The 12,845-nt window shown below is 38.4% G+C and overlaps 1 protein-coding gene across 2 annotated transcripts in view; it reads right to left on the reverse strand.

Moving 5' to 3' along the window:
- The window catches only part of LOC119072574 (unconventional myosin ID), a 50,604-nt gene that overhangs the window by 3,490 nt on the left and 34,269 nt on the right, over positions 1 to 12,845 (reverse strand). For both annotated transcript variants that reach the window (XM_037177822.1, XM_037177821.1), the window contains 11 exons: positions 6,685 to 6,791; positions 3,497 to 3,607; positions 3,339 to 3,423; positions 3,055 to 3,274; positions 2,250 to 2,850; positions 2,088 to 2,167; positions 1,574 to 1,955; positions 1,111 to 1,515; positions 947 to 1,037; positions 366 to 882; positions 58 to 215 (listed from right to left, as the gene is read on the reverse strand). In XM_037177822.1, the coding sequence (XP_037033717.1) occupies positions 58 to 215; positions 366 to 882; positions 947 to 1,037; positions 1,111 to 1,515; positions 1,574 to 1,955; positions 2,088 to 2,167; positions 2,250 to 2,850; positions 3,055 to 3,274; positions 3,339 to 3,423; positions 3,497 to 3,607; positions 6,685 to 6,791 (2,757 nt within the window). The remainder of the gene's footprint in view (positions 1 to 57; positions 216 to 365; positions 883 to 946; positions 1,038 to 1,110; positions 1,516 to 1,573; positions 1,956 to 2,087; positions 2,168 to 2,249; positions 2,851 to 3,054; positions 3,275 to 3,338; positions 3,424 to 3,496; positions 3,608 to 6,684; positions 6,792 to 12,845) is intronic.

A 12,845-nucleotide genomic window follows, 5' to 3' on the forward strand; every position in this document is an offset into this window, starting at 1 on the left:
ACAACGATCGTTAGTGACCACTCTCAAGCGGGATGTATCAATTCGAAAGCAACTTACTCTTGATATCGTTTACAAACGATGCCGACCAGTTCACCGATGCGGTCCTCTTTCAGTGGGAAGTCTTCGCCCTGCAATGCTACCAGTAAATCGTTTCCTTGGTGTGAATGGAAAATTATCAGTTGATCACGACCGGGGCTGATGCTGATGGAGGTGAGCTGAATGGAATGGAAAATTGAGTTGAGGGCTGTTATACATGCACTTCTATAGCAAAGGTCAAAGAGCTTCACGGCACAGTTTGCTAAATGTGAATTTTGGAAATTCCCGACTCTCTCTTACCAATCGACACTCTCACACAACTGACTCACCTCTTTGATTGCAATGGACCGTTTCATATTCCGGAATTTGTTCTTGCATCCATCCAATTTGTACACACCGGCATCGGTCAATATAATCGCTCGGTCTGCGCTCTTGTTGCATTTATTGAACTTTTTCACAAAGGACGAAAACAGAACCGCCTTAAAGTTGTCGGTGTTCTTCATGTTATTGATGCTGGCATTGAAATTCGAATAGTTCGAATTTTCGGCCGTTTGCGACAAATAGTTGCCAGCCCATTTGCGATCGTGTCCCCAGAATTTTCGTCGTTTCTTCAATGCACTGGCGGCGATTACTTGCAGCCGCAATTGAGGCCATTCGGATCGGGGATATTTGCGTAGGATCATGTACGCGCGCCATTTGTTGAACAACCGGCGTAGACCGTTTTCGGCATTGCGTCCGACCAGTGGTGGTCGTGGCCAAGTTATCGACTTGCCATAGTCTCTCATTTGATCGGCGTGCCGGAATCGGTGAGCCAGATCTTGCACATATCCTCGAAGTTTGTACTTTCTGTGGCGATGAAGGAAATGTCAATTTTGGATTTTGGCTTCAGAGGTGAGAAATTATCACTGACCTGTAGTAACGCATAATCACTAGAGCCGCCTTCATCTTCTTGTACCTCTGGCGACAGATCCAACCTCGCACTTGTTTCTGCAACAACGTAACTATTCCCGGAACAACGAAAAGTCAAAATTAAATTCAGTTAACGAAACGACAATGTCCAGTTACACCACTCACCTATGTGCGGAATCATATCGTTTCTCGCCTTCTCCAAAGCAAACAATGTCTGCGGCGACCGGATAAATATTTTCGTTTTGCCGAATTTGACGTCATTGGCGAAACCCTTCTCTTTCACCAACACCTTGACCCCATCCTTGTCCGTGCCGGCTTTGAAATTCGGCCACGTATACTGCGATATCATCTTGTATCGCAGCAAGAATTTGTCGTAACGTTGACGATGAACGAAACCAGCTCGTCGCACTCGGACATTTTCCAGCAATCCCAAGTACCGAACTTGATGCTCAACACGTACGTCATCGAATATGGTCGGACTCTTGGTGTCATTCGGTTTGATGCAACGCACGTAAAATGGTTCCTTCTTCAGTAGTGTGGCGACCAAATCGACCATTGATTTGTGGAACACTGAAGAACGAGAAAGAAATTAGTCAAAAGAAATGAGGACTTAGCAGCTCGCTCATACATGTTCCAGCAGTCAGTGGTCGTTTCGTTGTTTTAGTTATGTCCTGGGCACCTTCCGGCCACATATCCGACAAATTTCTGTCTTTCGAGTGGTACAAAAGCCGCTTGAAATCTTGGTACAGGGTGTCGCGATTCTTTTCGATAAATCCGGTTATACTGTAGATGACATCGCCCGCGTAGTGAGTAATCCGGAAATGTTCTCGGTGCTTCAGCTCTTTGTCCATTGGCTTCAATTGTCGGCTAGTGTAATGCGGATGATTTGCCAGCTTTTTGTCCATTGCGTCGAGCAACGTTTCGTCGGTGACCTTACCAACGGTAAGACATGCTTCGTCCATTATCGAAATGATACCCTTGTGCGGTTGTTCGACGAGGTCACAAATGATCTATTGAAGAGACCAGATTGTAACGACTTGGTTTACCCAGCAAAAATATTATTAAAAGTGAACGAATGGTAGACGTAGACAAGTCTAGACACGGTGGAGGTATGTAAGCTGCGAAAAATTGTCATGACTTACCTGATTGTTAAAATAATCGATGTTCGTCCATTCGATTCCCTCACGATTGTATTCTTCCTGTTCCTGTCTCAACACCAATTCTACAAAAAAAAAGAGAAGATGCAAACAAACCATCAATCAACGAGCCCCTCAAGCGTACACCCACACGCACAGTTTACTTACCAATAAACAATTGTTGCAACTTCTCATTGCAATAGTTTATACAGAATTGCTCAAACGAATTTGTGTCGAATATTTCAAAACCGTAAATATCCAGCACGCCAATCACATTGTTGTACCGCTTCTGTCCGGGCACAATGATCGACTTGTTTATACGATTTATGATCCACGTAAATAAACGATCATAAATAGCTTTCGCCAGTGCATCGCGACCGAATTCGGCTTGGGTAACATTGTGCGATTTCATCATAACATCACCACGTGCGGCTATCACTCGTTGTGTGAGGGAATTGGTCATTTCCGTTTCGGTTACTTGTAGCAGCTTCGAGGCGTATTGCAGTGCCGGCTTGCTCGCAATGACAATGTTATCGTCTTCGGTTTTAAAACTGATATTTCCCAAATGTAAAACGGCTGCAACGACTTTCCATATTGACGACACCTCGTCGCCAGTGAAGCCAAGCGCCCTGAATGCATTTGTTGTCGCCTTGTAGTCACTTTGTTCGGACAACGTTTCTTGGCTGCCTTGGTTGGTGTAGAAGTACTGATTCGGGTCACGGGTCAAGTGATATTGTTTTAGATCACTGTCCGAGGTGCCTCGAAGGAGCTGTAAAACGATAATTGAAGAAGTGTCTTATCTAATTGCAAAAGTGACAATTCGATGAGCTTGAGCACAATCTTCACTCGCTACACAATAAAACTTATCAGTTTAAAAGCCCTCTTTAAAATGATGTAACATCAAGTTACCTAACCACATCACACACCCAAGTTATACGAGCTAGATACACAGTGAATCATAACGTTTAATTACCTGATAAAAACAATGAAAATTCCGTTCACCAGGCTGTTGTTGTATAACACGCGATTTCTCCAGTAAATAATTTGTTATAACTCCCCCAACGGGATCACTCTTGTAATCGAATTCAATGTCCATATATTTCCCAAATCGACTGCTGTTATCATTCCGATTCGTCTTAGCATTGCCGAACGTTTCCAGAATGGCATTGCTCTGGATGAGAACGTTTTTGACCCTGTACACATTCACCAGAAAATCACAACATTCGGTTTGTTTCAATCAACAATTTCCCATTATACCTTTCAATCTCATTCTGTCCGCCTGCATTCGTAATCGCTGCTATGTATTTCATAATAATTTTCGATGCTTCTGTTTTACCAGCACCTAATGTCGGCCAAGAAAAGCATTGAGTCATTAATTTCGAGAATGTCTTCCATCAACACCATGTCAATCTTACCCGATTCGCCAGATATCATAATGCATGTGTCGCGATGCCGTTGTTTGATTGCTCTGTACGCAGCATCAGCTATTGCGAATATGTGTGGTGTATTCTCGAACAATTCCCGGCCTGGGAGTGATAGAAATGTGTCAAAAATGTGTTGTTGGAAAGCAAGAAATATTTATGATTTGGATAGACGGTAGCTCTAAGCACCAACTTCCGGCAAGTTGTTTCCTAAGACCGCCAATAAAATGCATTTAACGAAATTCAAAACGAAATTAAAATGTACGTTCCGACGCAACGTTAAGTAGAAACTAATTTCCTAACCAATGAGAAGGATAAGATCTGTTTAGTGTCCTGTTACTTAGGTTGAAAAATGTTCAAACTCAAGACTGAATGAAGTAAAAGATTTCGTATATAAGACAAGTCGCAGTACTTATGTGGGCATATGATTATCAATTGAATTGGACGTTACAAACGGTTAAAAATATCCGTTGGCAACGTGACATAATTTCGAGAAAGTTTTGTCAAAATATTGAATCCAAAAAAACATAAAATAAAGCCAAAAAATGACATCAACGTGAGCATTTGGAAATTATCGTCGTTTCGAGCTAATAAAAAAAAAATTGGCAACGATAATACAATCGATGAAAGCACATGAAAAGATACGTGCAATGATAATTGAAGAAATCAATCAAGTGACAATAAACGAAGCAAAATATTCTTAGTCAAACAATCAATCGGTGTATCTAACATGACCTACATGGTAAATCATCGCAACCACCGCTGATTACATTGATCAATCACATCGGATTAAATCCGTCTACAGACGGCATATCAGCAATTTTACTATCGGATCTATTACTTCATTTATCTAAGTATTTTCAATAGATTGATTTCAAATCTTTTACTTCATTTCGTTGAACATCAATCGCAATCAGAATTCCTAAATGAGAATTTTTTACGAAAGTATAGAAGAGGCGTGTCCTGAAATTGCCTAGATTCACCCGTTCTGATTCCAACCGACTCCGATCTCATTCCACCTGACTTTGAACCCGAATTTAGTAATTAATCTGAATCCTGATCAATTTAAAACGAGCCATCAGAACAGTCGGAGCGTTTGCTGCGACTGAGCCCCGTACAAACCCGTATATCTATTGCGTACGTGACCCTAGTGCGTCTGTCACCCTACTTTGACCGTAAGCCTATTGCGCCGGTTAATATAGTTAAAGTAAAATTATTATGTAATGCGTACATCTTAGAAATTGCGCATAGCGCAATTACGAAGCCCCGTACGACGTTCTTTTCAAATGAAACAAAAATTTCAAATCGCCCTAAAATTTTATTTTTTGAAGGGCCTAGTATCGGCCTCAGTCCGAGGACCCAAATTTAAAATTTTTTTCAACTACATTCTATTCGGCCTTTGATTACCTTCCAAATGAAACAAAAATTACGAAAAACGGATGAAATTTGCTCGAGTTATATGTAAAATACGCATAGGGCCCTAGTATCGGCCTCAGTCCGAGGACCCAAATTTAATTTTTTTTTCAACGACATTCTATTCGGCCTTTGATTACCTCCCAAATGAAACAAAAATTACGAAAAACGGATGAAATTTACTCGAGTTATATGTGAAATACACATAGGGCCCTAGTAGCATTTCACTTCTAAGGCCCTAACTCACGGTCCACTCACCCGATTTTAAAAAACTTTTTTTTCCTGGATTGGTATTGACAATACCTATCATTTGCCGTGTCATTTACATTTCCATCGTTTATTTTGCCATAAATATCACCAAAAGACCTTAAATCACTTAGGTGGCCCTAACTCACGAAGGGCCGACCCGAATATGCCCATCTTCGAACTTAGCCTCACTATTTCGACTATCTTTCAGGGAAAAAAAATTTTTGAAATCGGATTTGATTTACTCAAGATATCGACGTGACAGACGGACAGACGGACAGACAAAATTTTTATTGCAGATTCGTCATCTATGAACATAGGCAAACACTTTGCCCTTACCGTCTGCTTCGAATTCCATCAATTACACACGGCATCGTAATCCTATAAGCCCCTTTGTACTTCGTACGGGGCTAAAAAAATGGTTGAAACCTGACCTGAACTGAGCTTTCAGCTAATCAAATTTCCAAGCCTTCAACACTGTTTCATTCCGTTCAGTTTTACATTGATTTAAGAGTGATATCGCCAAAACATCGAACAAAATCAGACATTTTGGGACAAGGGGTCACAGATATTATTGACTTATTATCGACACTCGAGGTCATGAAGTAAGGGTCTGCCAAAAGGTGCCCAAAATCGTTTTCTCGCGATTAGTCGAGTAAAATCATTTTGGAAAAACGCACATTTTGAGTATACACACCACCAGGTCCATGTTGACCTGTTGGTGATATCAATCATTTTAGGTAAAAAAATAGGTGATTTTCCCAAGTCCCTGACCGGCTGCAGTGACATAAGTTCGAGACATGGTATGTATGGTGAGAGAGCCTAGCCTCTGTAGTACCATAACATGTAAAAACATCCTTGGATAAGTTTCACTGCAAAGGGTTGGGGCGACTTTAGCGGAAGTCCACCCCAAGTCGACGAAATTTTATCCCTTTCTTTCGTTTGTTTTTCGCTTTTTTGAGGTTTTTTGTGCGGCTATTCATTATTTTTCCGAAAATGATTTTACTCGACTAATCGCGAGAAAACAATTTTGGGCCCATTTTGGCAGACCCTTACTTCATGACCTCGAGCGTCGACAACAAAATAAAGTTCACCAAACGTAGTACTACGTTTTACTCGCAACAGTTCAACGAACCGAATGAGCTATAAGTCAATAATATTCGTGACCCCTTGTCCCAAAGTTGTTCGAAGATTTCGCGATATCACGCTTAATAACTGTGTCATTATGGAGTAACAGAGGACGATTTTAACGGAACAAGAAAAACTGTTTACTAGACAACGTCTGGACGATTCATTTTCATAAAAACATCAAAAAGAATTTGCCACTCTCTAATCTCAGCTTTGTACCCACCGAACCACATTCCAACTAAAATCCCAATGACAATACCACGGACAATACCGACAACGTTATCATGAATTCAGCGTGTGTTTTGTCATCAAATAAAATGTGGAAAATCCGTTAAGTAAAAACTAAACAGATAATTTTAAACACTTTTCGTGTTACATGGACATACTGTACTCACCTTTATATTTGTTAACATTGTCCGGTCCGTAGATGTTCATTTGACGATATGGATTCATAGATACGCATACTTCACCAATGTATGTGTATATTTTACGTGAGTCGAATCTGTGATTAAATAAAAAAAAAAGAACGAAAATTGAAAAATAAAATCTTTAAAAACACAGAAACAATCATGATAAAGCTAAGTCGAAATGATTGTTCGAGTCTTTTTGTTGTTGTGTTTTTCATTATTTCTCTCTTTGAAACAAAAGATAAATCATAAAGAAATGTAGATTTCGAAGGCGGTTGTTTTAATTGAATTCGAACGACTATAATACGAATGGTTTGCATTTTATGCAGTGCGTGCATCTTTTGATTGTTGAAGACATTGACTCCTACTTTGAATCCAAAAAATTTTTCTGTTTCTTTCGAATAATCACAACAAAAATTGAATGATTCCGAAAAAGAAGCGTAGACAGTCCCCGGTGCACAAAGAACATTCAGACATTTTTATGTGGGTTGAATCGTTTAATGAAATACGGTCGTCGGTCACTCTCTTTTTTTTCAGACGTGAATTGAATAAAACCAAAAAAACTGTCCATAAAGAACAGAAATGATGGCAAGGAGAATGTTCGAAACATTTGTTTACCAATAATATCTCTGGCACAGATCATTGAAAGTAAATTGTGTGCAAAGATTGATGTTTTGTAGAGCTAGATCCATCAGCGTAAATAAAATCACGATGCGTATAAATGACTCAAATTTGGATTTTCAGTTGAACGGCCGATGTTGAATTTCAATGTGAATTTATGGAAATTTGTTGGTTGTTCTTGATCGTTACAGTGATATTGTTTCGAGCAACAGAACGCTCCGTTACCTGACAATTGGAACAGAGATTAGGATTTTTTCTATTTGACTAAATTACGTTTCTGATAAAGTTAAAATTAAAAAAGAATGTCGATCCGGCATGCCGTGACACTTGTATATTCAATATTCTAAGAGGGATTCTTTTGAAAAACAGCCTACCGAAATCGGACGCATTTTCCAATGAAAGTGTAAAACAGGTATGGTCTATTGTCCGCCAGGAGGTCTTAAACGCACTCATTTTCATATTATTTTGACATAAAATGTGAGTGCGTTTAAGACGAATTCGCCGATCGACCATACCTGTTCTAGATTTTCATTGGCATTTTCCAGTGGACTTTTTTATATGTGCCTAGAATGGTATTCGACCCTAGAAGCCAAAACCACTTTCAAAAAAATTCTTCGAAGTTTGTGTGGCTGGTGAAAGGTGATCAAAAACCGAAAACTTTTTTCTTACAAAAATTTCTCCAGTTACGCGAGCCTTACAGGGTCGTGCGGGGTGTCATTAGAAAGGTAATCACATGTACTATTGAGCCGAATAGGGACTTATTGGGTTTAAAATTCATCTACACTGAGATATGTGCAGTGGAAGTTTTCAACCGAAGACTTGCACTTTTCTTACCAATATTTCTCTAGTTACACGAGCCGTACATGGTCGTGTGTGGTGTCATTTGACAGGTAATTTAATGTGCTTTTGGGCCAAATAGGGTCTTATGTGGTTTGGATGCATCTACGATGAAATAGAAGTTGAAATGTTTAGGTGTACATATTTCATCATAGATACATCCAAACTTCATAAGTCCCTATTTGGCCCAAAAGTACTTAAAATTACATTTCAAATGATACCCCAAACGACCATGTACGTTTTTGTGTACCTAGAGAAATTTTCTTCGGTTGAAAACTTCAACTGCACATATTTCAGTGCCAATGAATTTTAAACCCAATAAGTCCATATTCGGCTCAATAGTACATGTGATTACCTTTCTAATGACACCCCACACGACCCTGTATGGCTCGCGTAACTGGAGAATTTTTTGTAAGAAAAGTGCAAGTTTTCGGTTTTTGATCACCTTTCACCAGCCACACAAACTTCGAAGAATTTTTTTGAAAGTGGTTTTGTCTTCTAGGGTCGAATACCATTCTAGGCACATATAAAAAAGTCCACTGGAAAATGCGTCCGATTTCGGTAGGCTGTTTTTCAAAAGAATCCCTCTAAACATTCTGCAGATGTAATGTTCAATGTATACTCGAGTAGACAACGAGCTAACCTATAATCTCTGTCTCATACACAATGCAACTGTTATCATGTTCGATCGGATTAGGTGTTTCAAATTACTTGTTTCACAGCCTTTTCGATTACAGTCGTAAATAATGCCGATAAATGTCACCTAATTCTTTATTGTATAGCCAATCCATGCATATTTAACATGAGTATAGTATTGTCAACAGTCAACGGATATTGTTTTGTCGAATGATTATACGGTTTTGTAGACAGTGGCGCCAAGAATATGGGGGCAAAAGTTTCCCATGAAATGAGAGGACAGTTTCAACATTTCATTGCGGAGTAGCGATGGAAACAGACCTTTAACATCGACTTTGATTAGATGAACTTCCGATGCTACCCATGGGCAGAACCAAAGTCGGCGCCACTGCTTGTAGTTTTCGATTTGCATGCAATGAAATGTGAGTATCACGTTTAGAGATTTAGGAGATCAATGAACTCAAAACTGAATTTTAGAAAATATTGTTGATGGTCGTTGGTGGTTGTTGACGAAGGGTTACGTTTCAGATCAAGGAAATGCGGAGAGTTAAGTTGTTGGATTACTGTTTCCTGCATTTTGGACGTGATTGAGGAAATACGTTCAAGTGATTTCGAAAAAAAAATCCGACACCAAAATTTCGCAAAGCAACAAATTCCGTATTTCCATTGTTAATTTCTGTTAATTTCTTCATATCTTCAACATCTACACATCGTTAAGTGTAAATTATTTCACATCAACGACAATGAAAATCGGAAACCATTAAAACGAGATTCCAATTAACTTGTTAACGAAATCGTATAAATTTCCTTTTACAAAAATAAAAACCTCACACATCCATCTATCAATGCAAGCAGTTTTGTATTAGGTAATACAACTATACCAGCAAGCATTCTTCTATTATTATTGCAATTGTGAAATTGCTGAATTTTTACTTTTCTTCCGATCTTTTTCTAATAAATATTTACATAAAAAGAGATTCACAACCATTACCACCTACCTATGATACGTGTAATTATATCGAAGAAAAACAAAATAATTTTTTTTTTATTTGATTTTATGAAGTGGAAACTGTTCATCAAGTTCAAGTGTTATTAACCGAAATGATATATATAAATGGCGCATCTGAAACGCTCGGCGTTACAGATCAATGAAATGTAATAGTCATCTAGTCGGATCATTTTATGTGAATGCAAAATAGCCGACGTTGAATGGGAAGTAGAAGTGAGTTGAAATAAGCAAAAAAAAAATGAAATGGATAGTCAGGAGTCCCTCATTTGTTATCGACGCTCGACAGTGATAACCAAAAAACCGACGAGCTTGTTGGATATCTAATTGCATGATCTAGTAAACGTGTGTCTAAGAGTTGATGACGAAAATTGCGATTCTATCGGATATGAAATGAACTTTGAAGAATCTTGGCTGAACGTATACATGGTAAAGACACTGGCAACTGGCACTAGAGTCGGACAAGATTATGGAAAGTGAATTTAGACGTTGATATGGGAGTTAAATCGGGAAGTGGATTGTCAGTGCTGTTGGGAGTGGTGTAAAAGCCATAGTCCAGCTGATATCCCTTCAAAGACCGATGGAAGGAAGTGATCGCGTGGAATTGGAAGTTTGAGAAACTGAGCAATAGGATTGAACAACATAGTCGGTAATTTAGGAATTGAGGAAGTAAATCTATAACTGTGACTGTTTGATGGATGGGATCTTCAAGCTATAAAAAATGTAAAATTAAGGAGGTGACGAGCTCTAACTTGTGCCCTCAAATGAATGCAAAATTTCTGTTAAAATTGATGAAGTAAAAGGTTGGATGTTTGTCAGGTCATATTTTAAACAAAGGAAGTAACAGATTTATTCGACAAAATTCAGAAGAACCTACTGCCATAGCTCGTCTATGCTCAATATTTCTTGAATCATTTTGATGATTTCAGTAAAAGTCTATGATTGCTGTATTCAGACTCAAATTCCGAAATACTTCACGATGTACAGGCCGCACCACCTGAGGTCAGAAGATATAAAGCATTTTCACTATTATCGGATAAATAAGAAATGATGGACAGCCTGAATGACCAGTCAATCGTCTAAAATCATGGAAATCGCCGTGGTTAACAATAGACAATATCGATCTCCCATATCGACCAGATGTCGACCGGAAGAATATTGGGCAACGAGCGAGAATGCACAGAAAACCAAGCTGATACCAGATGCAACAATTCGACAAGCTTGTTTCGAATAATCCGCAAAGCCTGGTCTCGTTTGAACACTATACGTACCGGTCTTGCACTTATTTTTTGGAACAAATAGAACCTGGATTATTTAACAACGTGAGACTATGGTTTAGCTGACACGGCTCATGGTACACATTGTGAGAGGCTGCCCTTTGAGGAAATTTAATGGTGGAATTGAACGTTTACATCTATTGGACAAAGGAGCTGTTGAGTGGCTAATGAATCTAGATATACATCTCCGTTGTTTGTGCACTCAACTTTTTTCTTTCTTTCAACTTTTTCGTTTGCTTTTAATTTTTAGAACCGTTAAAGGCGCCACAGAAAACAATAAATTTCTGGATCTTCAACAGACCGAAATATTATTCTGTTTTATACTCTATCAGTCACTGTGCAGTGACCATTCTGGTTCGTAAAGTTCGTAATCGTAAGTATGGCAATTTCGTGAACTATTCGGACATTTCTTCCGTATATTTAATGTCAAAAGTCTACGAAATTGCCATACGAACTTTACGAACCGTAATGGTTTACCCCTGCGTAATCACCTTTATTTCACACGACAAAATAGATCTTATCTTCTATTATGCCGATTTACAATTGACTTGCCCATATTAAAAATTATTTTGTCTGCGTAGCCTAGATTGTAAGACTGTTTAAATCGATCGCAGTTTTACCTGTCGACAAAATTTGCCAAATTGTTTTGGGGTTCGCATTAAAGGTATCACGACGATTTGGCTAAAGTCTTCGTTCAACTTTCTCTTTATGGTATAAGTTCAAATATTTCGTTTTTTTTTGTTATTTTTTCTTCTTCTTTGGTTGATTTATAACCGTGAATATGAATATCTACATATCTAATTACGTTTATATCAATCTTGTGTTTAAAATAAAATTTATTCGAGTGTTTACCGTGTATCATTTTTTCGTTTCACTGTAAAAACATAGGTTGGTTTAAGAGAAGCGACGAGAGAATTCAAAAAAAATACCTCAGCTCAAAACACATGTTTCTGTTAAATTTATGCGTTAACAGCTGTTTCGTGAATAATGAAAATTGTTATTGTGACGACGCGTGCGTTCTATCAGTTTAAAGTACTGTAACAATAACAAAATGATACACGAGACAATTTTCCATTTAAGTGATTTTGATTGTTTATGAGGTGTTAAAAGGAGAATCAAATTAATTGTGCAGCAGTCAGACCAAGCAAACGATTTGTAAAAGAAATACAGATTAAATGGAGAGCTCTTTTGATCATTTTGTTCTTTCATCGTTTCTAATTGGTTGTAAACATGATATTCTCATGTTTCATTACATCACCTTCATTCACCATGGTCGATTTCACCACAAAACCATTTTAAATTAATAAGAATTTTGTCAATAAAGATAAGAAATACAATCCTCACACGCCGCAGGCCAACAATGTTGCAAGGAAGCCATAGGTAAATCGATAGTGCAGGGAGCCCACTCAAAATTCGGACTCCTTTTTAAGGAATTGTAGTGGTCGTGAACTGAGTCACTACCCCTACGTAACAAGTGTCGAAATGTCAAATAACATCGCATTATCTTAGTACGAACTCTCTCGTTATATTCGGTTAACCGACCGTAATATAACTAGAACGTATGAGTTACGACGAAGATCTTTATTCACTCGACCACCATAGCGTCAGCATCATTTAAACGAGCTCAATAAATTGTAATTAGTAAGTCGAACAGTGGCCTTTCATTTTACGTATTAGATAGGAGTCCGAGACTTCTACAGAATAAAGGAGGATATTTCGATAATTTAAGGAGCATATCAGGAGTTTTAAAATATGAGATTTTGGATTAAATT

The sequence above is a fragment of the Bradysia coprophila genome (genome assembly GCF_014529535.1).
Source record: "Bradysia coprophila strain Holo2 chromosome IV unlocalized genomic scaffold, BU_Bcop_v1 contig_84, whole genome shotgun sequence".
Lineage (NCBI taxonomy): Eukaryota > Metazoa > Arthropoda > Insecta > Diptera > Sciaridae > Bradysia > Bradysia coprophila.